The sequence below is a fragment of the Harmonia axyridis genome, chromosome 4 (assembly GCF_914767665.1).
Source record: "Harmonia axyridis chromosome 4, icHarAxyr1.1, whole genome shotgun sequence".
Taxonomy (NCBI): domain Eukaryota; kingdom Metazoa; phylum Arthropoda; class Insecta; order Coleoptera; family Coccinellidae; genus Harmonia; species Harmonia axyridis.
In genome coordinates, this window is record NC_059504.1 from 13,880,520 (window position 1) to 13,908,057 (window position 27,538).

Below are 27,538 nucleotides of genomic sequence, written 5' to 3' on the forward strand. Positions count from 1 at the left end.
AATAGTCTTCAACCTCGGCAATAACTTCTTCATTAGAGCCAAATTTCTTTTGAGGTCTGCAAAGAGCCAGTAATCACTGAAGGTCAGATCTCGAGAATGAGCTAGGTGGTCAAACAGTTGGATGCGCATCAATTTGTGACAAAAAGTATTGTCTTGCGAAAGAGAATTTTTTCTTTTGCATTTGAGAACGCTTTTCCTTAAATTCCGTACTCGATCGATCCTGTAACGTTATATAATATTCAGTGTTGATGGTTTCCCTTTGCCAAGATAGACAATGAACATGCCATAACCTTGCCAACTGAGGTTAGAGATTTAGAGACTGCTTTCAGCTTTCACCGACTGTTTTCACTCAGCTGAGGCTCTCTTTGATTTAGGATTATAGTGATGTATAATTGTTTCATCCAGTGTCACATATCGATGTAAAACATCTTATTCATTTCTCTTAATGAACTTCAAAGAACGTTCGGAATAGTCTAGCGTTGTTGCTTTTGATCAGCGATGAGCAAACGTGCCATCATTTCGAGCAAACCTTTCTCATCGAGAAATAGTGGATGCACTGCATTCTAATCCCTTTAACTCCACCAATATCTCATGCCAATTAAATTTACGATCGCTTTAAAAATTTCGTGAACTTTTTTGATTTGTTCTGAAACAACTGCTGCCTTTGGGTGAATATTACTAAGCATTGCTTTGCTTGCACAGTATTTTTACCATTAAAGAGGTGTTTTATCAATACGTGAAACTCGTTTTCATTCATTTTTTCAAACAACAACCTTCAATATCTCGAATCAGACTCAACTCTAGGTTTCGAAATATTGACTCGCATATTTTGAAGATTAGTCCTATTCATCTTGACGTTTCTAATAATTTGGTAATTCATGATAAACGACAATAATTATGCGCTTGTTCTTGCAACCTATAAACTCATTTTGGTATTCTGTGGTGGTGTCGTCCTTATAAACGATATGTTTGAAAACCTGATTTGAAATTTTCAGGGTACGTTACGTTTAAGGTTTGGCGAGTCTTTCTAGAGCCAAGATACGAGATGCGTTCACCCCCAGGGGTTTGGAGTTTCGCCTTGAGATCGCTGGTGGACTCATCAGATAGGCTATCCAGCGATCTCTGCCTAAGACACACCCTCTCACATAATCGTAGAGAGGTAACTCTGTTGCAACGCTATGACCTCTATAAATACGCCGGGGCCAAAGTATGTGTTGCGCGAAACCCCATAAGGCTATCTGTGAGCAGACAGAGTCACTTTAAAGAAATACTTAATTCACTATGTTTGTTCACCTACCAAATTGATCTAATGATTTCATAGTTATGGCCAACTGAATTTCTGTTTTCTCTATTACTCAAAATTAGAAGATAAACAACGACACAAAGAGTCTGAGTAATTGTTTTGGACAAATATATAGGACATCATAAGAATGATTCAAGTAAAAATTCAGATTAACAGGTCTTCATCAAAAAAAAAAACAAGATTTTTCTGAAAATTTCATCAATGTTTTGTGCCCAAGTAATTTCTTACAATTCTGTATGAGTTTCAGTGTGACTCTTCTAGGTATATGAAGAACCTACTCTGGGATCATCCACTTTTATTTAGAAATTTGGAATTAAGAGATGCATGACACAATATAATAGTCAATCTTCATGAAAATGTTGTATTATTTGGGTAAATAAGGAAAATTATACGACAAAATACTATAAAATATAATTTATTAGCTGAATATTACAAAATTTCAATTTTTAAGTATACATAACTGAAATCAGAAAAATTCCTATTTTCTTCTCGAAAAATAAAAGAAAAAATCGTGGAAAAAATCGTGTGATCGATATAATTATATGGTTCGTATAAACAAAATCGAATATTTCTAAATAAAACTATATTCATCTCGATAACGTATTGGTAATTAAAGCACCCTCAATTACATGATAGCACATTATGTCATCTATTCACAAACAAAAACAAATCTCTTCCAATAAGTAATATGCCATCAAAGAAGATAAAGAGTAAAATATGTTTTTTGGATTGGCACTATTCAAACTACAGAATACTGTGAACTCAATTGATTTACTTCCGGCAGATAGATGACGCTACAAGAGCTATCTTCTAAAGTGAATAACAAACCTCATATATCATATAAATATCACAACTTAATTGTAAGGCAATGATTTAACAAGACGACGGGCTCCATCTAGTTGCCGTTATTTCAACTACGAATAATCGTTCTGAATTAGGAACCTTTCAGTTCTGCCTCGCATAGGGGTGCGTTCCAGTCTGATTGACGTGAACAGTGTGACTAGTGGCCCCCAACTGAACTGATGAAAGACGGTCATATGTACAAGGAACGCGCGCTGTATCTTTATTTTCCAAAACGGGAGGCACTTCAGTTAGTTCTTAGTTGAATCTAGGTCGTTTATAAAACGAAATTATACTATTATGTTTCACGAAACACAACGGAGCAATTTAAACGTTACTAACAGGAGGAATAACATAGCTGAAGGGGCTATCCTCGTAGTATCGTTCTTTTGAATGATTGTTGAGTTTCCAGTTCTCGCAGAAAACCTTGGATCTTCTTCTTCTACCATATTGGTTATATCACCTGTAGAAAGAACAGGAATTAGTCTAGAGTAATTGGCAACGTTTTGGGATGATAGGCAACTTTCAGGCAATCTGTAATCACAGCCAATTTTACCATCAAATGTCAGTTTTACATTGATTCTAAGTCTCCCTTGAACCAAATTATTTTCTCGGTCATGAGTTAACTCTGTGCTCAGATGAATGAAATTCAGAATCATAGCTGAAAGTTTCTTATGATATTTTTTCAATTTATTTTTATGTCAATTAGATTCTTGTCTAATGAAGTGGAAATGCCCTATTTATTTTTTGATTTGAATTCTGTTTCAAGCATATTTATTATCATAGGAGACGACACTTGAAAACGATTCTAAAATTGGCTGTGAACAGACTCATAAAAATATTACATTGAACATAGAACTGTATAGAGTATATTGAACACTGAGACAAATATTGCCTGAACATTGAACATGAACTATATAAAAGCGTGCAAAACAAAATAAACACAACATACTCATTACTTGGTGAATTGCCAACTTCATTGCCTGGGCGGTCTTCTGTAATTTTCTGGAATGTAGCCGTGTCCATTAAAGATTGGCCAAAGGAATCGATAAACTAAACAATACACTAATTCGTTAGACCCAAAGCAAAGCTGTCGCCATCTTGATGATTTTTGATCGATACAGAAATAAATACTCTTATGCAAAATAAATCAAATAACTATTTCAAATTCAAATTCTATGACCATAATGACATTTCAATAATATATAGGTGCTTTCCAGTCAACGTCAGTAGCTCCTCGGTACAGCTCCATAGCGAACCGAAGCGCACTTGTAGTGTTCCAGTAAACAGTAGGGATGGGACGGTATTTCAGTAACCGCGATTTTGGAACGGTATTTTTGAGTAACGTAATCGCGCGTTCCACAAACGTAAAGTAACCGGTCCCAAAGTAACGATAGTTACGGCGTACCGACACCGGACTTCGAATAATAACATCGAAACGGTTTGGGATAGTTGAACGAGGTTTGATAAATATGGATACCTCATTAAGGTTTCATGTTGAATACCACGTCTTCAGCAACTACAGTGTTGTGCGTACTGGCATTGACTTTCATATTTGTAAAAGAAATTAGTACGCCAGTGCCTTTTACAAAAACTAAATTATGATCGCTCAAAAACTCCTGCTGTCAATGCTTTTAAATTTTTTTACATTCATTTGCGCCATGTTCAATGAGAAGAAATTTTTTTACCTGTAACTTCGTAAAAATCGTTTCTGCCATTGTGTTTTTAGTTCGATTCATGATATTTTCGATGTTTTTTTTGAATAATTTTTGATAATTTCTTCGATAAAAATTGGTTGCAGCAAATGTATATTATTGAACTTTATTCTCAATTGAATCAATCGGAAATGCAAATATACTTAAAAATTCTCTGTAAAATAACGGTAAACAAAAAATCAATTCTAGATATAACCTATGTGAAATGAGTATCTATCAATTTATAATATTCAGTCAATTTGCCAATGAAATTCCAGATACACATAGATATAATTTCTTTCACGTAATACCTAGATTACCCGATGATGGTATATTTCCACTGGAGTTTACACCATCTGTTTTTAATGAGGTGCCCTTCGAAGATTCTAACCTTTGTTGTTAATCTGAGCCACCAAAAAAATTTTATGGTTTTATGATTTTGTTATGCTTGCATACGTTCTTCTAGAATTACGTAGAAACTCAATAAACAATGAATTATCATGCAACAGGACAGTCCACAATTAGTCTAGGTATCCCAACGGTCTCGTTTCCTTCGTTCCTCCGTCGCTGGGACTCAACTTAGTTGCAATCGCCTACGGTTTTGTTACCTGTAACCACAGTTACAGAATCGCGGTATTTTGGAGCGGCATTTTTCTGGAACGGTCGCGAATGTAACGCGACTGGTGAGTAACCGGTATTCCCATCCCTAGTAAACAGGGCGTCGAGCCCTCGCGTTACCTTCGATCCCTGACAGGTGTGAGAGAGAAAGAAGACCGTTACTTCGCATTAAGTACGAAACAGCTGGTTTGTTTACGTTGAATTTGACAGTTTCGTTTTAGGGCGTTCCACCCATAGCAAGGGTTCGAAGCCCTAGTGCGCCGAGCCCCGGGGTGACACGCACCTGACTGGAAATCAGCTATTGTGATACAATTGAGATCTCTAAAATACTGGTGTGCTCACTGATTAGATTTTGTTCAAGATAATTCTGGCAATTCGGCTTGGCATCATTTCAAAATTTTCATTTGTACTGTCAAAAGTTGATCGACTTTTGATTTAACCTCAAAATGACATTGACAAAAAGACGACGTGAGCGCCACAACAAACCATGCGGAAATCAAGTGAAAAGGGGCCAATGTCATTGAAATCCAAGAAGCCTGCTCCCTTCAAAAGACGCCAATTTAATCTTGAGGTTTTTCGAAACTAAGTGAGCACACCAGTGTTTTAGACATCTTAGATGCAATACATATATATTTTAACAAAAACTTTCAATATAAGTATACGATTGCAGCAACCTACAACCAACGTTGTGAGTTTCGCTGAACATTATGTTATGCCGTGTTCAAATGCAACCTACCAAGTTGGTATCAGGCTTATTTTGTACTAAAATCAACACAAAACTCTTAGCTTTCACCCTAATGATGAATTTATTTTTCTACTGCAAATAAGAGTATTATTTCTTATCGATCAGTTTTACAAAAATACCTTTATAATAACCAGTACCCAAACTTTATACCTCAAAGAACCTCCAATCTGAATATCCACTTATTATACCTTACTTAGTATCCGAACAAATTAGTGTTATTTAGTTCAACTCATGCATAAAAACTTCAACACATGTAGAAGAAGTGAGATTTGAAACACATAAACTTCATTATTAATCATCATATTCGAAAAAGAATCGTTAAAAATAATCTCTTCCACATTAATTCCTCTGTAATAATTATTTCATCCAGTTACTTGTGAGTCAAACGTGCTACATTCAAAACTACCAAGGCAATGCGGTGCAATTATGCAAATAAAAATCTACAAAAAATATATACAAACACAATAAAATAAAATTATAGACATGCCAAGTGAAGGTGGTTCGAGGGTGTTAATATTATTACTAAATGAGATCATTTGTTAGGATTATTATTTATTAAGCGTTAAATTAATTATGCATGCAATAGAAGTTCAAATACATACTCAATGAAGAGAGCGAATTATATGACTTTTCAGGGATGCTGGAATGCAAGGGTTAGAATATATTGGAAAATTTTGAAAGGAGAACATTGAAAAAATGCTTCATAATTTTCCAATTTCATAAGACGATGAATATATTACGATTAGTATCACACAATCAGTTCTTTTTTTTATATTCTAATTTCATTAATCAGTTAGTAATTCAGAATGCAATTAGATTCTTGTGATGATCTGAAACCCTTTGAGGTGTTACGAAAAATACCGCGAAATCAATAGTTCTCCAACCAACTAGTATATTAATGAGTGAGATAGTTAAATATTCTCTCATCTCAATCTACTAGTTGATTGGTTTCCATATCGACCTCATTTTTGGCGAGTTGCTTGTTAATGAGTTCCTACATCTCTTATGCTAATCAACGATGCGAAATATTAATGAACGAGTAGAGAAAGCACGTACAATATTAATTAATTGAAGAAGTATTAATGAAAATTTGTAAAAACGGGTGCTTTGGAGCTTTATCTCATTGTAATAAAAATGAAATGATAAGCATTACTGATTCCTCGATAAGGAAGTATTAATACTAAATCAAAATCGCTTTTGTTAACATCATCGTCAGAAAGAGGTCGACAGAAAATCTATTGATGGTACATTCTGGTTGTTGAAGGAATGATCCATGAAAATGAAAGATATTATTGTTATATGCATGGATTAAGTTTCCACTGTTTAAATACACATTTTAAAAGCATCCCTACCTGAGTCATGATATATTTTACTGGCATCCTCATTATATTCGCCCTCTTCACTGATTAACCAATCTCTGGACTCACTGGTTCCAATGGTTCCTTCGGGAGTGTTCTCACAGCCATACCACCAATATCTGGAATCCCTAGGGAAGGCTGGAGATACCCTGTCTACAGCAAAAGCCTTGTCGTTGAACCTGTAGTAACCGTTGTCCTTGAAGAAGTACGTGTAACCATTGCTCCACTGGAAACCTGCATCTAGACTGTCTGGCAAGCCTTCCCAATTGGAGATTGGTTTGGGATATACGCTCTTCACAGGTGGTCTGGATGAAGGATCGAATCTCCAGAATTTAGAACCTTTGTAGAAGTAAATCTTTCCATTACCACTCCAAACAACGGCAGTATCGATATTGTCTGGTATTCCAGTGAATCCAGCTGAGATTTCTTTGGGATAAGCACCGTCCATCTTGCTGCCAACAAACCTCCAGTACTTGCTCCCCTTGAAGAAGTAAGTCTTGCCGTTTTTGTAAGTGAAAGCTGCGTCAATGTTTCCAGGTAAACCAGGCCAGTTGGAGCTGATGGTTTTGGGATATCCTGGTGCTACACTAGTATCTGTCAACCTCCAATACTTATCACCTTTGAATACGTAAGTTTGGCCATCTGCAGAGGTGAAGATGGTGTCGATCTTAGGGTCTTTGCAGAGGTCTTCGTTGGAGCCTCCAGATGAAGGTTTGGGAGCTGGTTCTTTCCTGTGGTTGACGTTGCTTTCGTCGTAGTCTCCGTCGTCATAGGATGGTCTGGTAGACTTCTTCGTTTTCTTTCCGTACAAGGCTTGGATGCCATAGATGTCGTCTTCGTGTAGGTTGAACACGGGGTCGTAACCTCTGTAGAAGGGAGCCATTAGAGCTTCACGGACGTCTGAATGGCTGAGACCAAGAGAGTGGCCAAATTCATGGGCTGCTACTTGGAACAAGTTGGTGCCAGAGTAGGAGTCTACAGTCCATCTTTCAGATGCGTCGAAATGGGCATCTCCTCCATATACCTGTGGAATAATTGAGAATTTAATTCACTATCTCATTTTCAATTGGAATAATTCATTAGGTGAGAGTGTTTTTTCAGATAACTTGAAGACTTCAAGCATTTGGTCGATCTGTAGAGTTTTGAGCCTTTCTAAGGATACTTACAGGGAAATAGGCATGAGCCAGAGTTCCTCCAGGTCCATCAAACGGGTCTCCATCCCCATGTTCTCCTTTCTCAAACCTGATGTCGATGTGAACGTTACCATTAGATGGTGAAAATGTGAGATCAGTGTATTCAGACCAGACGTTGAAAGCTTTTTGAATAGTTGAATCCACAGCGCTTCTCTTGAGATTTGAAGGGTATTTGGTGATGCGATATTTGAGATTTTTCACCTTCCATCTGCTACCTGCAAATGTGATTGGTTGTACAAGCAATTCTCGCGAATGAAGTTAATTTTCTAAGAAACAATAACGTACCTTGTAGTGCGTATCTTTTCGCTCTGTTATCTCCAGTGCCAACTTTGTCTTTTACTCCACACCTTGGCAGGGTCATAGCTTCAATGGTTTGGGTATCAAGTTTTCCTGTGAAAATAGAAAAAATATATTTTTCTACATTTCTTTAAGAGCCCTTTGAAATATTCGAGCTAGCCATGGACCAAAATGTATTGAATGATGAAAATTTCGGATGAAGTTGTAATAGGATATAATTTTTTTCCTTAGGTGTACAACTTTGCTTCCGCCTTTTTGCAATGGATGGCTGTAGCGTTGAGTGGTATTCGAGATAAATGTATCGTAGATTTCATACAATAATAAGCTTAGGTATTCGTTCACATAACGCCATCGAAATATCAGTCAATTTGTGTCTGCATCATAAAGTTATTCTCGATTAAACATGTCAGCTTACGAGCCAAATTCTCGTCATTTGAGGTTTTGATTTTCTGCTTTGATATGAAGAAATCTGTGGCTGAGGCTCACTGAATGCTGTCGAATACCTATAGTGAGGCCGCTACCAGTGAAAGAACGTGCAGAGAGTAGTTTCAACGCTTCAAGAACCGTGATTTTGACGTCGAAGACCAGCATGGTGGTATAAGAGAGAAGGTTTTCGAAGAAACAGAATTGAAGGCATTACTTGATCAAGACTTGTCAAATGCAACAAGAATTAGCAGGATCATTGGGAGTGACGCAACGAGCCATTCCAAAACGCCTGAAAGTCATGGGAATGATTCAGAAACAAGTAAATTGGGTAAGGTACGAGTAGATGCTGAGAGATATTGAAGGGCGTTGGTTTGCTTGTGAACAGCGGATTGCAAAACAAAGTCGGAAGGAATTTCTGCATCACATTGTGACTGGTGACGAAAAATGGGTTCATTACGATAATCCGAAGCGCAGAAAATCATGGGGATATTCTGGCCATGCCTCCACGTCGACGGTCAAACAGAATATTCACGGTTCCTAGGTCATGCTCAGTATTTGGTGGGACCAGATTGGTGTAGTGTATTATGAGTTGTTAAAACCAGCTGAAACAATCACAGGCGATCGTTATCAAACGAAATCAATGTGTTTGAGGCGAGTATTCAAAGACAAACAGCCGCAATACAACGAAAGACATAATAAAGTGATTTAACAGCATGACAATACTTCTCCAGACGTTGCTCCCTCGGACTATCACTTTTTTCGATCAATGGCACTTCCGGTCTTAGAAAGAAGTTCAAAATTGGATCGTTTTGTGGATCGCTTCAAAAAATGAACAGTTTTTCCTACGCGAGATTCATACGCTGCCCGAAAGATGAGAGAAACTCGTGACCAGCGATGGACAATACTTTGAATCATAAATGTATAACCAGTTTTTTACAATAATGCCTCGAATTTCTAAAATAAAAAGGCGGAAAAAAAGTTGTACGCCTATAGAAGATGCTACCTGGAAAATCCCAGAGTTTATTTTCAGTTTCAAAGATATATCGTTAAAAAGAATAAACCAATTTTCACCTGACAGAACCTCACATATCTACTTATCAGTACCTGTTGCAATATTTCGAAACTGAACGATAGTAGTGAGATAACTTTTCAATAGGGATTATCTACACAACTCAAACATACTGGCGACGACCTTAACCCATTCTTTGTTTTATGTGGAACTTATATTGTGTGAGAGATTCAACATGGGTTGATAGCCTACATTTTGATTCACATTCCGATATATCAACCAATAATCCCAAAACGAAAAAGATTTATTACAAATAGATTTAATGTCCATGTACTCAATGTGTAAGGTAATTCAAGAAGAGGATTATCTTAGAAAAAGTATAAGTGAGGATTTTACCTGTAACGTCTAAGCCGGCAAACATTTGGAAATCTTCTATGCCCTTTTGGAATGTCTTTTCGTCTACTAGAGCTCCGCTATTATTCTTGTTGATGTGTGTTGCGCCTAAGTATCCATATTGTGAGAGATAGAGCTGGAAAAAAATTAAAAATTAGTCTAGGTGTAGGTCAGGTATAAAGGAGGATAAAGATACATATTTAGTTCAAACTTCATGCTGATTTCAAGATATGAAATAAATGAGGAATAAAATGATAATGAATCAATGAATTATTCAAAAATCGAATACTATAAAAATATTTCAATAAGGTGCCTATACTATTTCGTTTGTTTGTCATCTTGGGTTGAGTTAAGCGGTACTGATGATCCCTAACAAGGGTGAAACCGGTATATCGCTACTCTCCCTTGATAATGCATTCTCCTTGGGTTACTTTCGATTATGATTCCTACGTAATATCGTGGAAGTCTTCTGTTTGACAATGGTTATGTCGATGGCATTTTTGCTGATACATTAACCAGATAGATAATTAATATCGTATGATATTATTACATACTTGAAATCGTACTTCTTTTTCTTTTTGTATTTTCTTCGAAATTTTTTCTTTCAATTTGCATTTCCTCACATTGTGAAGTAAAAGTTGAGGATTTTTAATAGGAATCATTTTGATATTGAAAAATCGATTATATTTTGAGAGAAATCAATTAATATTTATTTCATTATGAAGAGGAAGTTATGCCGACACGCTGTGACTTCATGAGGTTCATTTTACAGATTATACTGTTGTCATAATACGTAACAAAAGATTGGAATTGAAGATATCAAGGTTCGCCTTCAGGTTTGATGTCAAGTGGCATTGCATTGACGCCATTGTGCATTCAAAAATCAATACTGAGTGATATTTAAATATCAAAGTCCCAATACAAGGGTATTTAAAAAAGTAACATTGAATTTTTGCCAGGCACTTTCTTCGTGTCCGAATTTTTACGTACTAGCCACCTGTTTTCACGAAGGCTATCAGGTTTATCAATACAGAATACCTGAATTATCTCGAGTGTCAATTAGGTGACTCATAGTCCGTTAAAAAAACGAATTCCGATTTATATGAATCGACTATGAATGAAACCCCACGCTTTGGTATTACATATCTCGAAAAATCTGCTTTCCTAGAAATTCTGTGAGTAAACCGAAGAAATATTAATAATTCCAGTTCTAAAGAATGACTACTACATCGCGTTGAGTCACAGTTTCACCAACGGAAGGTCAAGATCAACGATTTCGTTAGTAGGTTATAGTTTTCACAGATAGTTGCTTATTTATTTATGGGCTGGTATTGATTCATTGATGAAAGAAAGGGAAATGAAGTCGGTTTGTTGCTCTATGACTCATTAAGTTTATGTTTTATATCGGGGTTCCCATAGAGGCAACTACATTCTTCCAAAAAATGGCGCCGGAAGTTAAATCCTTATCAAAAATGACAAGGGAAAATAATGATTATAAGGAATTTAACGGTGCCATTAAATACCTAAGGCTTGGGGTTAGGAGGGAATGAAACCACGTGGTTTTTCGCTTATCAGTCAAACTTCGGTACCCATTCATTTCCCCTCTGGCGCTTCTGCGATGACCAAACTATGTATGGTTTACGAAGTCGTACATTCACTGCAATAAGTAGAGGGCAGCACTGTACGGCGATTATCACCACTTTTGTTCGGTTTTTTCACGAATATTTCAAAAAATATATCAGTGTTTTGAACAGAGTACATATCATCAATTTTTTCGCGAGAAACGAGAATTTACCAATGATTTTTATTCATTCGCATATCAAAAATATTTACTTTCTTTCATGTAGATTTCTGTTTAAGGAAATTAGATAAATATCCCATGAAAATCGGTGATTTGAAAAAAGAAATATCTCTTATTCCGTTTTGAACTGAGCAACCACGTGGTGGTGTTCCCTCTTTACTCAAATAGATAATGTAGTTGCACCTTTAGGATAGGAATAAGCTTTATCAGTTCCGAAGCGCATAATGCTTTTCTCATGTATTCAGCATTCTCAGAATGATTGTCTTTCCTCTCAATATAAGACTGCATTTCGATATTTAATACTTCATCTGGCTTCAAATAAACTTGCTTACTCTTTTGTTTTTACTTATGCTGAAAGTGATCCGGATTAGGTTTAGGTAAGTAAATATACCAGATTTTTATTTCAAACCGCAAACAGTCTTATAATAGATACTACGTACTTGCAGAATCGAGAATAAAAATGTTTTGTCAAAAAAAAACTATTTCTGCAGAAATGTTCGAAAAAATGTTATTTCTCGTCGTAACCATTTTTTCCATAGGAATCCCATTAACTCATGAACCGTTGAGTTTTTACCCAAGGTATGCCCTATTGCTGAAATTGTCATCAAAAAAGCTATCTAACGATGCAATAATATACTGGGTGTGTCTTTTAAAATAAGGAAGTAGTAGTCTGTTTCCGGTATAATCGGAAGTAGTAGAGATGTGAAAATATTTTAGAGAGAAAGATCATTATCTCAAATTATCAGTTTTCCATAAACGACTAATACCTTTGGTGTATAATGTATATTGGTGTATGAATGAACGAACGCCCAAAAGCTCTCGACCTCACGTCAGTGCTTTCTTCGTTTTTGAATTCAGAGCAGATAATCAATCCTCGACCGTTCAATTACCCAATGGATCTCCATGTTAACGTCTAGCAGGAAGAGGTCATTACCTCCGAATTCAAAAATTCGGCATATCACATTAACATCCAGTTCAAAAGCACTGCCGCACCCCATTACCAAGTTTTTTGAACTCTCATGAAGTAGAGTTTGTCATGTGAAACACGTGTGTACCACAGAAGACATGCAGTAGGTGCACCAAGCTATTCTTCTTTTTCCTTTGTCGTTCGTATGTTCAGAACCTATACAGAAAAAAAAGGGAAAAAGTCGACGCATAATTTGGCGCTTGTTGCCAAATGTTGAGCAGATGACGACGGCTGTATTAGCATTGATTTATTACTTTTGAAGTCGATGCACCACTTGGGATTTGCACTTGTTGGCTGGGCAATAAGTGAATGAACTTATATTTGTTTTCTCTACGTGATCTGATAGTTATCCGGTAGAATCTGCCAAGGGGTGTATGCAATGAATAAACAGGAGAGATAAGAGTCTCATTCTCCAGATTAGATTGCCTTAATGATCACCTTAAAAGGTTTTGTTCTTTCTTATATGATATAGGCGTTCAATACATTCTAGAATCTAGATTGTCGTATTTTCCTCTTTTGTAACATCCCAAGAAAAAAGAGTCCTATAGTCTTTAATGCATAATATAATAATCTGTTGAAATAGGGCGAATTTTTTTTCAGAAGATATATAAGATAATGGAAGATTTCATACTGAGAGTTTGGCATTTTATTTTGATAAATATAGTTTTGCTTCAATTCAGGTCGGAGATAAATTCAATGAATCAAAAAAAAGAAGAAAGCATTGACCTGAAGAAGGTAGTTATTGGGAGCTTGTTCATTCATGCGCCAATTAAGGACCACATAACTCTATGTAGGTATACATTTGGTGTATGAACGAATGATTGCTCAAAAGCTCTTGCAGCTCATATTTTCGAAACGAAAGACGGCTAGTGAAAAATAAGATGACGATATCAGTCACTGACACTCACATCTCGATGTTAATCGAAATCTCATAAAAATAAACACCGATATTGTATACAGGAGTAACACTCGACCTTCGATTGGCTTTTCTTACATGAACACAATGAAACCCATAATTCTGAAACATCTTGGAATGAAATTAATACTTGGAAGCGATGATCTGTAATTATAAACAACTTCTAGGATGCCGGTTGATCACATATAAGCGCACCTTTCTGCGGAAATAGAAAAATACTACAATGGTTTATTATCTGTAGCTTATTTCATATTCTCAATCTGACATAGCACCACACTATGTTGAAATTGAAACGTCAAAAATGTCGGCTTCATTAATGTTTTTTTCATAATTTTGAGAGGCGTCACTTTCAATCCCGATGAACGCACATAATAATAAAAATTATACAACAATGAAATGAAATTAATACCTATACATAATATATTTTCAGGTACGAACGATTTTAATTGAAATAATCTGAAAAGGAACAAATTATCAATGAAAACTGACATAGGTATAAGGGTAGCTATATTGCTTTTGTGAAAATTGAATATGCTCGTACTTCTTGAACTGTTTTCCAGAGTTCATTTAAATAAATATTTCAACAATCTATGATGCAACTTTTGAATAAGCTGCTGCGAAAATACTATAAGATTTATTGCTCTAGAAATTTACGAAAAGTCCTTCAAGAAATTTTTTGATTGAAGTAAGTATTTTGCTGAGAAGGCGAACCATTTGAAAGCCTCACTCTAATTCATGTTTGATATTCAATAATGATTAAAAGAATATTGAGACCACCTAATCGAACTCTGCATATTCATTTTGGTTGCTATTCATTTTGACAGTTGCATTCATGAATAAACAAATGTTATCGGCTTAAGAGCAACAAAACTAGTAGCACAAAAATGTATTTTTGCATTTTTCTTAATCTATCTTATGCACCGAAATGTTTTGATTGAACATATAAATAAAAAACAATATACTTTATTTAGATCAGAACCAAATTGATTGTGATCTTTCAAAGCGAGAATTGAGAGAACTTCTCGTATAAACAACATAACAGCTTATGAATAACGTAAATCACTCCCTTTTCTTTGAATGAACAATGTTTATAATGGCGTAAGTATATTTGCACAGATTCAAATGAAGTAATCCTTTGTAGGATGATAATAAAGACTCATTTCATGATCTCAATGAGATGAATCAGCGATTGAGCAAATATCGCGATTCTCTACAAAATCTAATCTTATTCATGTGTATTCATGTGTACCAAGATAAGTCAAAGTACCTATCAATCTTCCAACTAGACTCCAAAATTATATTCCGCTTGGCGAATAATATCCTTGCGTGAAATATAATTGGGTGAGGAATTGAACTGGAACTGACATCAGAATTATGATGATTTTATCTCTGTATATCGATGTTCACGGTCACTTCATTGTCATTGTCACTACCATGATTAAATAGCTTTGAAATTGTGATTTTCCGGGCATAGGTCAATTTTTAATTTTGATAGATGTGGAAAACAAAATTTATGAATTAGAAAACAGGAAGGTTAAAGGAGAATCCATCCAAGGTGCTTCCGGTTTGTTTATCAGGAAGGATTAAACAGAATCTCCTTTGACAGCTTCATTTGTGCATGCTTGTTCCGGGCAGTAGCAGGCTGTCAGTTTGCTCGAAGTATGTTATAATAATAATAACAGTAGATTCAATAATTTTAATGAATAATAATAATAATAAATAATGAATCAGCTTTATTTTTCTGTAGTATATTTTGTATTTGTACTAAATAAACTCTATTCTATTCTATTCTAATAGAACCGACTGAAATCTACCAGTAACTTTCAGTTTCTATAGATGACGACATAGTTGTTGAAACGTTCGTGTAAAACTGTAAGACTCTGTGGTTATTACGACTAGAGTAAAATACTAGGTCTACTGTAAATTCAATAAACTTTATAGATATTCAAGATTCAACCTTTTTTTGTGGTGGTTATTGATGTCTGTAACAGACCAATTGAAAAGTCCCCGGTCTACCGTAGTGAAACACATTTTTTTGGCATAATTCGATTTTATTATTCAACGTAGTTGCCTTCGAGGGCGATACAGCGATTATAGCGATCTTCCAACTTTTCAATACCATTTTTGTAGTACGATTTATCTTTCGCTTCAAAATAGGCCTCAGTTTCGGCGATTTCTTCTTCATTGGTGCCAAATTTCTTTCCAGCGGGCATTCTTTTGAGGTCTAAGAACAAGAAAAAGGCGCTAGGGGCCAGATCTGGCGAATACGATGGATGCAGAAGCAATTCGAAGCCCAATTCTTGCGATTTTGCCATTGTTTTCTTTGATTTGGGACACGGCACATTATCTTGATGAAACAGCACCTCTTTCTCTTCAAATGGGGCCGTTTTTTAACAATTTCATCCTTTAAACGATCCAATAACGCTATATAATAATCGCTGTTGATGTTCTGGCCCTCTTGAAGGTAATCAATGAATATTATACCTTGCGCATCCTTCTGATGCCATAACCTCGCCAGCTCACTGTTTTGTTTTTCCTCGCTTTGGATTCCGAAATTTTCCAGATAGCTTGAAATTGTTATTTTATAGTTATTTGAGAAATCTCAATCCGAAAGAAATTTGTAATCATGGAGATGTTGGGTATATCTTTCCAATATTCTTCTTGAATTTTCTATGGTTCTGATTATTATTCCATCAGTATGAAATTCTGCACGGAGCTTGAAATCCTCTTTTTATACCAACACCCGAAATCTCAATTTCCTCAGCCTTGTGGTCACAGAAATATTTTTTTTTGTATATTCTTCTTGAACTTTCTATGATTATTGTCAAACCATCTACATCAAATTTTGCACAAACTTCAAATTAAATTGTAATTCGAAAAATACATATCTTGACTAGCGAAATGGCTGTTAACACCTCATAAACAAATCTCTTTAATGTACCCAAATTATGGATATGAAGCAGTCCTCGTTTTCGATTCGAAACGCAGCCAATTTATCGAATAAACAAAGCGCAAAGTGTTAATCACGTCAGCTGACTCACAGCACCAACGTATCTAACAATTGCATTGTTTATTCTTCATCTAAACATCCTCTCTTCAATCGTGATAATACACGTTTTGCGGTCGAAAATAAATACAAGAATCACCCTCCTCTGCGCCAGAAGGAAGAAAAAATCGTGATGTTTTGACTTCAAGATACCTCATCAACATCAGTTGCAAATTGCTGAATGTTGAAATAATGAATCCTAACTTTTCAAATCAAAGAATCAGGATCCTAATGAATGGAATTGTTTAATTAGGATTGATGTTGATTAGATTGACGTTGTTTCCATGGAAGTCACAATGGCCAAGGAACAGTGATTCACAGCATCACTGGAATTGAGATCAGAGATCCTGGAGTAACATTTCCTGGATAATTTGCGTATTTTCACCTTTCATCAGGCTTTTTATGAATGCAATTGGGAAGGATTTGAAAATCTGCAATGCAAGGTGTTTTTTGAAAGAATGTCAAGAATAATGGAGAATCATCCATGCATTATTTCAAGCCAAAAACTCTATATGAACATACATCCGTTTCCGATTAGTTTTTTTGTATTTTTTAATTTTTTTTCCATCGAAATATTTCTCCTACAACATGGTTTTTATCAACCAAATAAGACCATACTCATTTCCACAAATCTTTCATTTGTATTTACAAGTGTAATTGTTTTATAATCCAAGAAAAATACATCTGATTTTGCTGAAATTAAACGCGAAACAAAGTTGAAGTTCTTCCAATAGAAATGATATAATTCAAAATGATTGTAATTGCAACGTTGTATATTATATTTTGACATTTCTTATGTCATTTGTGTTCAGTAGGTTTTGTTATTCGATCATGGAAAGATAGAAGCTTGAACAACGTTTAGAAACTGTCAAATTGTTTAACAAAAATGTGGGCTCCTTTGTGAATAAATTTAGGGATAATTCATGGACAATGTTCAGTTCATCGTTAGATGTTATGTTAGACAAATTCAAAAGTGAATTTTCTTCACACGATACTAGAGTTCCAGTACCAAGTACTAAGCAACTTTCAAATTGGTCTCTTCAATAAGATGAATCGTCTAATGTCGTCCATAATTTTTTTTTAATTTCACAAATGTGAATTCTGAGATAACAGATTTTCATAAAACAAATTAACAATTTTTAATAGTTGCAGCATGTATTTTTCTATAATTGAATGGCATAACCTATTGAATAAAAAGACAAAAAAAATGTCAAAAATAATTCATAGTGCTAATGGCAGCACTATTTCAGCAATATTTCTATTGGAAAGCCTTCACAAGAGTATGATTACCTCAACAAAAGTAACCAAAGAAAAGAGCACTTTTGTCTGGATATAGCAAATCAAGTTCATGTATTTCAAAAATTTCAAATTCCTTACAGCAATCGTTATTTATTTTTTAATTGTTGTCCTAATACTCAATTCATATAACACCTGAAGACCGTGATTACTCTTTATTATTCAGTGACATATGATCACGTGTTGAGTGTGTTGGCTCCCTATGTCTCTGTATTTATATTAATCGCCTCGTAGATACAGTTCCTGCCGGCGAATGATTTTATGTGGCTGCACTTAGTTGATTACATGTAATTCACGATAATGATTCATTAGATTAATCATCAGATGATGGACATTTGGAAAACTGCCGCGTTGCTGCGAATTTGAAGGTTATGCGAAACGGTAGAATTTTCACTTTCAAGTTTTGGTTGCAAAGTCCGTTGGACGTCATTCTAGGAACTTTTAAATATTTTATTCGCGCTTGCCAAGGACTGGACACCGTGTTGTGGTGTCAACGGAATATTAATGTGCTCTGTCAATGACCATGATCACAATTATTGTTCGGAGCTTTTGACCCATGGCATACCATTCTTGTATCGGAAGCAGGAATATTTTCCCACCTGTAATGGTTGTTGACGATCACAAATTTTTCATATTGTTGAGATTATACAGAACTAGTGGACCAAATAGAAGTTGTCCTGTCAAAAATTCAACTTGATTTCATGTCGACAACCCAGAATCAAAATTCTCCTTTTGAATGCAATACATTTTTGGGCCAATTATATCCCTCCCGTTCTATGATCGGTAGCCATGACTTAATGTCTGTCAAACTGACATAAGATTTATTCTGTAACTTGACAACGATTTTCAGAATCCCATAACCTTGAAAAAAATCACTCATTGTGTTGTGTACTGTCAAGCAAGATTTGAAATTCACTGATTATTATTATATTATTATTTGAGGAATTATCATACCTTTACCCTGGAAAGGGTCGTATCTCCCTCATTTTTAATTCTCAATTTTTTTGTAGCTGTTTGAAACTGTTTAACCAGATTCTTAGAGTCGATATGTGACATTGGATGAAACATGGATTCAACACTACACTTCTGAGTCAGAAAGAGCGTCAGCTGAGTGCAAAGCAGCGAAAAGGTATTAAAAACTGAAAGGAGCATTGGAGTACATGAATCACTATGTTAACGAATAAAGTTCAATTTTCAAGAAAAAACGGGTTTTACTGGCTAAGCCTGGGACTTGTGAGTGAATGGTTAAATTATTTCAGCATAGAAAACATTGTCTCGAATGAATAATACAATTAAGTACCAAATAAAATATTCTGAAAATATTTGCATTAATTATATTAAAATAAGCACTCCTCTTCAATTTGTGGTTTCTCAAATATAAACCAAACGATACAAACTTGAAGAAAATCTGGCGTTCCGGAAATAAAACTCTACTCAAATGCATTATTCAGTAAGTTACCGCGAAGGTTACAACAGGCAAAGGTCGACTGTTGAAAACGTAATCTTACAATTAGACGAGAAACATTAAATTTATTTGAAGATAACGCGCCAAACATAAACTTCTGAGACACAGAAATAGGTTGGAATTTGAATACTGCAACCTTTGGCCCTTACACAAATAGAGAGGAGCAGGTAATAACAATCGATTGACTTTCATTAAAGTGGAGCGTGGTTTCTGAAATTATGGTTCACATTAAGAAATTATTGATGTGTTATGTTTAATGTTACTGAAGGATGTAGTAATGACACCTGGGAAAAAAGTCATTGGAACATAATATTCAAACCGTGCTGTGCAGACTATGTCAGACATGTAGGAAAGAATAATGAGGTCTTTTTAAACTGAAATCCTGGTTTCTCGGAAAGGAAAAGGAAGAGGACACGAAAGCCTTTTTGTAGTCCTGAATCTTCATGTTACATAGTACACCTGTAATGAAGAATCTCCAGAAGAAGGGGAAATCAAAGAAAATAATCTATATCGGAATCTTTCAAGGATTGATCACTCCAGAAGCTCCTACCTTTGGTACTGCAAGATTCATAAAGTATCTGTATCTCAGTAAGAAGGTGCATCTTCCCGAAAGCTTCTTCACAGGATATTGTTGCTTTAGGAAGCAGGAATAAGAGGAGTATTATCAAAAACTGACGAGTGCAGATCCTGTAGAGAAGAAAAAAAAACTCCTGATTGCCTGGTCACAGAATACCTCGCCATTGCAAGCCAATACAAAAATACTTGTACGAGAAACCTACATGAGTAAGAATGTAACCTCTTTGAAGCCATACCAAATACTGGGGTTCATTAGAATGTAGATCTAGTTGGCACAATGGTGAGAACAGCTTTAATAGGGGGCATAATCATTCCCCAATGAAAGATTCATAGAGCATTTGAAAGATGAATCACGTGGATGTTCAGATGCCGATCTAAAAAACTAATTTGAAGAGATTTAATGTTTGAAATAACTTGAAGATCTAACATAGAATCCGAAAACTACAGATGTCGAATTAAATCACAGATTTTATTTGCTATATTACCGAACACCTCTCGTACTCTATATGTTTTCCATCGCACACAGGAAATATTTCGAATCCTGACTAATAAACTGTTTATAATGCAGGCTCGAAAATGAGGAAGACCTTCATTTTCAGAACTTACGTCGAATTACTTCAATTAAAATAAATACCGGTATTCTATGCTCTTTGCATATTTATCAATCCACTCAAGAACAAATTGTATTGTACCGACAATCACAGCCTACTCTGATACTTAAACGAAACCGCACAGACTGTAGGAGATGCTTTGACCACCAGGATGTACAGGTTTTTCCTAACAACAGAGGCGGTAGTTGTGTGGTTCTTTTAATTACCTACTGCTCACAAAAAAAAATATCAAATTGAATTAGTTTCATGCATTTTCCAGCATTTTTGCGCGAGCGGACTGTCATTTCCACCAAATGTCTATAGTTTTCGAATGCAAGAAGATACAAAAAGGACAGAATTTTCGAGTTCCGCAAAAACCGCAGCATTAATTTTAGAGAATTTGTTAATTTGGATAGGATTTCCGAAATAGACAAACTTGAATTCAATAATTTGTTGCAAATAAAGAGGTTTCCCATAGAATTTATACATTTTTTATAGTTATAATGGCAGCACTGTGTATTACTTTTCGAATGTTTATGTCATTCGTGTTCAGTAGGTTATGCTTTTCAAACATGGAAAAATATACGTTTCAACAAAGTTTAGAAGTTGTTGAATTGTTCAATCGAAATCAGTGCTCATTTGAAAATATTGCTCGGTGTTAAGTACCTACTGATACACTTGCATCGTGTTTTTATAACACTGTTTCGAATTTGTCTACCATACGATGAATTGTGAGTCAATTAAATGAATATTGTTGTCCATAAATTCTTCCCAATTATTTCGTGGTATCCACAAATGAGCAATGATTTGGATTAAATAATTTGATCATTTCTAAATGTTGTTGGAGCGTGTATCTATCCATGATCAGATGACATAACCTATTGGACACAAATGACATAAGAAATGTCAAAAAATAATACACAGTTTTGCCATAGTAATCATTTTTAATTGTATAATCCTTATTGGGAAACCATATGTATATTGACATTCATCGAAGAAAAATCATTGAACTTACACAATATGCATTTATTTTTTTTATATGCTGATACATTTCTTCGAAGAAATTGTTCTATGAGTATGATAAATGATATTTTGTAGGAGAGACTACTTATACTTATATTTTAAAGAAATGGTGGGGACTTGGAAAATTATTGATACGATCAATAAAAAGTTTACTACTTAATTGAAGAATCACGTTTTTAAGGTTCGTGCAAAATTATGTTTCAGGAATTACGAATGAATACTAATTTGAACGAGCTACGCAATAACTGACAATAACGTCAACATTTCCCTCATTTTTCAAATCTTGAATTGATATCATGACTGTATTTTTATTTTGCGCTTATCACTAAGTATAATATACTCTTACGATCACCAAAACAAAAATTCCATTTCTACGAATATGCCAGGCAATCCAGGCATGCTTCGCATTCCTGATTCTGCAAGGATTTATCGCCAGAAATAAAGATATTACGTCGAAATCAAGTTATCACAGTATTGTTCATATTTACGAAACTGCCAAATTGATAATGAAATCAATATGAAGAACTGTGCTCAGATGTTATTGAATAATTTGACGGGGATTTGTGTATGACCTCAACATAACAAAAAAGTAACAATTTTGGATTAACACTGTAAGAAACTTCTGTAATAGACATTTTGAAGCTCTGTCTACAATAGTATATTCTAAAACAAGTTCCAGAATGGGCTCCAATTCCAACACAAATGCGAAATTCGAAAACGAGCAACGAAGGAGCGAGTTTTTGAACGAATGAGTGTTGGAATTGCATTCTGCAACGAGTATTAGACTATATTTTCTCTATTTCAGTAAAGTTTTGTGAAATATTGTCGAAATTCAATGAAAAATTCGGATTATATACCCTAGTGACTTTTGTATATTATCTTGGCTGTTGGTGTGACTGTTACGAAAATTGAGATTACAGAAGTTAAATTTGAATCGTACGTTCCGAATTTTGAAGTAATTTACAATTACGCATTAAATTCGTGAATTATGCCTAACGTAATCGATTCAACCACCAGAATTGAGAGAAAATGCGAATAATCACTTCACTATATCCAAATTGTATCATATTGACAATTGACATGTGTTGATAGGATCGGAAGTCAGTGTAGACAACCACAAAATGACAACTATAACTGAAAACAAAGCTGTAATGAGTTCATTAAAGCACTGTTTTTTGTATTGTAATGAACTCATTACGTTACTGAAATAGAGAAATAATTATTTCGCCTTTTTAGATTGACGTCAATTTGAAAAGTGACATCAAATTTGGTGAACATAGATATTCACGAAAGCATTTCAGTATTTTTTCTTTCATTTGGACCAACGATAAACAAAAGCTAAATGTCACAGCATTTCTAGGAATACTTCGTAGTTTATGGATGTAATTGGATCAATAAAATTTGATTTTATTCACCTGTCTCAGGTTTCATTTTAATGCGGAAGAATCGCGTGTTCTGAGCCAGTAGGTCAGGGTAACTAATCGACCTCTCCTCTTGAAAAATGAACAGTGAGGTCTGGTACAAGTAGCTTTTATCCCCAATATATGATTTATATTTAATCTTCAAGTGGGAAATTACGGAAGACGTTACTTGTATCTTGTTGATGTCTCCTCAGGTCATTTTTCTGTCAGTAACCACAGAATGTAGTGAAGTATTATAGTTATAGGCATAGAATACTATTCGTTATATTTTTATGAAGAAATTTGTACCGTGAATTAAAAAAAAAGGCAACAAAAAAATAAAACGAAAAATGCTATATCAGTTTTGATTCGAATCGAAATAAATCTTTTTTTCCTACCCAGGCTGCCAACCGAGGTCGAGTCAAAGTACAGGAAAAGCGGAAGCAGCCTTGTCTCTTCCATTTCTATTCATAGGAAGCATCAACGGTGGAGAAAAAATATGTCTCGTAGGCATCCAAGGACCTTCTTCTTCTAAAAATCCATTGAGAATCAGGGTAGATCCTATGCAAAATGGAAGACCGATGAAGAATATTAATTCAATTCGCACTTTTACGGCAACAATTGATAGGATGTTGATCGCATTGTTGTCATTCGAAGAATTGAACATTGATCTCGACAATGATACTGATTTTAGTTACTGCAGCGGCGTAGAAGTTGTGTTTTTAACTATGTTTATCTGTCAAATGTCAAACTGACACATGATTCAAATTTTCTTCTATGAAATCTGCCAATTTCGATGTTCTTCTTCTTCTTCGGGTGCCTATTCGTTCCGAATATTGGCGATCATCCTGGATATGATAACTTTATTCACGGCCGCTCTGAATAACTCGGTAGTAGTTTTCGAGAACCATGTCCTTAAATTTTTAAGCCATGATATACGTCTTCTTCCTGGTCCTCTCTTACCATAGACTTTCCCTTGGAGAACGGATTTTAAGAGGCCATATTTATTATCATTTCTCATAATTTCGATGTTACCTGTCAAAATTACATTCCATTTATGAAGGAGCAAGAATGATGAATTTTAGTTTACAAATTTTTTTCGATGACCAATTTGTTAACAAATATTTCTGCAGAATGTGGAGAAGAATTTGTAAGATATTGAACTTTGAAAAACACGAAATCATTGACCTTCAATTACTGGGTGTTTTTGTTTTGATAACACTCAGTACGAATGATTTTGTATTCAGAAAAAGTGAAGTCCCTTCAATTGAGATAAAACCTATCAATAATTCGAATTATGGTTAATTTCACCATAACAATACCAAAACGTAATTTTTTACAGGAATTATCTCCTTTGACAAATTATACAATCGTATTTGATTCGCCAAAGTGGTAAGGTTTGGATATGAAATAGTGAAATGTCATAACAAAAACCGTATCATTGTTCAATTATTTCAACATCTACTACTGACATAATATCCATTTCACTAATTCGTGGAGTTACAGTTGAATTGAGAAAAAACCTCATAGGTTAGCGCAATCTGGACCTATGCACTATTTATTGTGAGTAAAGTTCAATTCAGGTCTTTAATATACTTTTGTAGGCGTAAGAACTTTGAGAACTACTGTTGAATACTAACCTGAGTCGTATTTAACAAGTAGATTTGATTTATCTGAACGAACCTCATCTTTTCTATTGAAAATAATTATTTCACTATAGAATAGTGTTTGATTTTTCGATTTATACAGAGAATTTTCAACTGAATGAAGAATATAAACTCATCATTACGTTCTTCTAATTTGTCTCTATAAAAGTTAAATCTTTGTGGTTCTATGGTCTGTACAATTTTGTTCCTCTAGAACATTACCAAAGAAGTAGAGTATCCATTGAAATGCGTTCTCAAAACTCCCACGAAAAAAAAAAACATAGAAACAATATTAATATCGATGAAAAAACTAAATTCTCACTTTTTTCGTTGCCGTTTCAAAGTTGAATAATTTGTAGGTATAGTTATCCAGAATATTTTCAAGTGCTTCATCGAATAACCTGAAATTAAATTTAGTAAACAACTCGAAACGGTTGATGAAATATTCGATTCGAAGAAATGCTTTCGATGTTATCGTTCCACAAAAGCATCATCTCTATCAACCCATAAAACCTTGGAATTTCGCACGGACCAAGTTTGCCATGGGACTAGCATCAATTCTGCTAAACGGTGGTTTACATCACAACAACACAATAACGATTTCAAACCAATTGAATCGATGTTGCGTAAAGAATGAGAGCTTCATCAATAAATACAGCTGATAATGACACAACCTAAAAAAGTTCAATACTCAGAAAACAATTTTGTCGATTTTCAATTGAAATTTCTAGTAAATTCTCCGAGTTATTTTGTCGTCGTTTCAATGATAAAATTCTACATTAATAATATGTTTACACTATACCTTCTCCTCTTATCTCGAGATTGTGTCAAAGTTCTATTTTTTTAGAGCAAATACGAGTCAAGTTGTGATGAATTTCGTTTGTGTCGACAATATGTGATAATTCTGGGAAAAACTACAAGTGAATTGTCATTTTAAGATTGGCGTTTGTAATAACCGAACAACAAAATTTAGAATGACTTCTCCCCGAAAGAATTTCCATAGGTGATACCCCCAGGGGCTCAGTTATGTGTCATAATTGAAAAAAATCAATGATTCATGCATTCGGGGTAAGGATCAATATAGTCATTCGTGAAAGGAGGGAAATCCATCATCTCAATCATTCACAGTTTGAATTTATGTCGTATAGAAAAATGTGTTGAGAACCTTGGAAATTTTTAACAACTATTAATTATTGTTTTTGAGTTATACACCTATTCAATGAGTAATAAAGTACAAAGAGCGTTTCATTACAAATCTACCTATATTTGCTACGAATTAGAGCCGATTCAAACATGTTTCCACATCCACGTCTCACTAAAAATTTCATAATAACCCTCCAAATAAATCGCAAATAACGATTTTCAATACCTAATTTTCGATAACAAAGCATAATGAAGTCCAAGTCTATTACCATGGAGATTTGATCCAAGCCACAACAACAAAACTCCTCAATTTCACTAGGAAGCCTTGAAATTGAGGTGGTCGCCGAGTATATGAGACATCGTTTCAAATTTCGAAAATATCATGATTTCAAAAAAATACAATTGTGCGTATCCCATTCGAAGTCATTACAATAATTAATGCGATTTAAGGTAATTGGATCTAATTGATATGACGTAGTATTGCGTGAATTACTTTTTTATTGTTCTGATATTGATTTGTATTGTTTGTTCTTTCTGAAGATCGACAATGTAATTGTGTTAATGTTTTTTCAGCGTACGGAAGCTTCATAAATTTGTTGAGAATGTATAAGATAATATCCACAAAATCTGATTAGCGGAATTTTATAAAGATGCTTATACTCGTAGGTATTTGGTTAATTTTTGTATTATCATCCCATATAAAAATGAAAAAAGGCTCTTCTTGATTGTTTTGAAAATAGAGAATAATAAGATTAAACAACTTGTAAATATTAAAAGTAAATAGAGAGGTAAAACGTTTGTTTAGTTTAATTTAGGAGTTCCTTAATACCTTAATGAGTTTAAGAGTTTGTTGATGCTTTTTGACGTATTTGCATTTGCATTTATTTTGATGTTGATATATGTTATCCAATCATCTGGGGTAATTTAATTATAATCTATCGTAATTTCAATAATAATATACTCATCGAAACTGAAGGTTATAATTTACTTCTTCTGAACATAATTGGAAAGAATGGTGGAAAACCAGGTAAATTTTGACGTAACAGAACTGGAAATCTTGAAGATCACACTCTGCTTCATAGGTTCAGTTCGAAAATTATAAAATAAGGGAATCTATACACATAATAAAGGTTTTCACTTGAATGACATTTGAAAATAAAAATGGAAAAAGAAAACAGTAGGTATTTGTATGTGTGTCTGTCTGTATGTAGCTGCACACTGAGCCTCGAAACAACTGGACGGATTTTCTTGAGGTTTTGACAGCTCAGCTTGGAGCAACATTTGGGCAATAAGGTGGATTTCAAAAAGGGAAATTCTAGTAGCACTTGTTGTTTTAAGGATATTTGTTAGATTCAAGCAAAATTCAGCACTCACCAATGCGCCTTGCGTGCTAGGAGCAGCCTTCGTCCTTTCCAGGCAGAAAAACAGCGCCAAAACGAAAACTGCCAATCTCCCCATCTTCAGAAAAATGTGCAGCAACACGTCGAAACACGAAAAAAAATCGAAACGCGTATGAAAAAAAAAAATTGAGACACTACGTTTTCGGCCAAATAAAACCAACGCAAGTAACTGTCGGTGCCGAACCCCGAAATTTACTGCTAATAATTAAATGGCAAAAAAAAAATGCGCGGATCCACTGACCTGTTCAGTGTGACGGTCTGAACATGTCTGTGTGTGCGGTGCTACTGGTGTCCCGAACGCGGGTTCAAGCTTTTATGAACAGCGCGCCTTAGTCATCGTCCTCAGCACGACATGGATATAGCGATGGATTATAGATTACCGCAAGATCAAGA

At 34.8% G+C, this 27,538-nt stretch overlaps 1 protein-coding gene across 5 annotated transcripts; it reads right to left on the minus strand.

Annotated features, from left to right (window-relative positions):
- Positions 1 to 1,702: 1,702 nt before the first annotated feature.
- On the minus strand, positions 1,703 to 27,447 carry LOC123677657 (matrix metalloproteinase-14). Of its 5 annotated transcripts, none has more exons than XM_045614319.1 (7): positions 27,120 to 27,447; positions 9,880 to 10,012; positions 8,037 to 8,141; positions 7,725 to 7,966; positions 6,628 to 7,582; positions 3,096 to 3,148; positions 2,467 to 2,606 (listed from the first exon to the last, which is right to left on the minus strand). In XM_045614319.1, exons 1-6 carry the CDS (start codon positions 27,201 to 27,203, stop codon positions 3,120 to 3,122), a joined length of 1,548 nt encoding a protein of 515 aa, XP_045470275.1. In that variant the 5' UTR covers positions 27,204 to 27,447; the 3' UTR covers positions 2,467 to 2,606; positions 3,096 to 3,119. The 5 variants fall into 5 exon arrangements, with proteins under 5 accessions (XP_045470272.1, XP_045470271.1, XP_045470275.1 ...); XM_045614318.1 differs by having other exon boundaries at positions 6,553 to 7,582; XM_045614317.1 differs by having other exon boundaries at positions 3,096 to 3,196; positions 6,553 to 7,582.
- Between the last annotated feature and the right edge of the window lie 91 nt (positions 27,448 to 27,538).

What these genes read in the sequence shown, in the direction of transcription:
- LOC123677657 (XM_045614315.1), bottom strand. Translation starts at nt 27,203, where the DNA reads ATGGGGAGATTGGCAGTTTTCGTTTTGGCGCTGTTTTTCTGCCTGGAA. An exon ending in TGCCGGCTTAGACGTTACAG is followed by an intron (nt 8,142 to 9,879) that starts GTAAAATCCTCA and finishes CTATTTTCACAG; the next exon opens with GAAAACTTGATACCCAAACC. An exon ending in TGGCTCATGCCTATTTCCCT is followed by an intron (nt 7,583 to 7,724) that starts GTAAGTATCCTT and finishes ATTATTCCACAG; the next exon opens with GTATATGGAGGAGATGCCCA.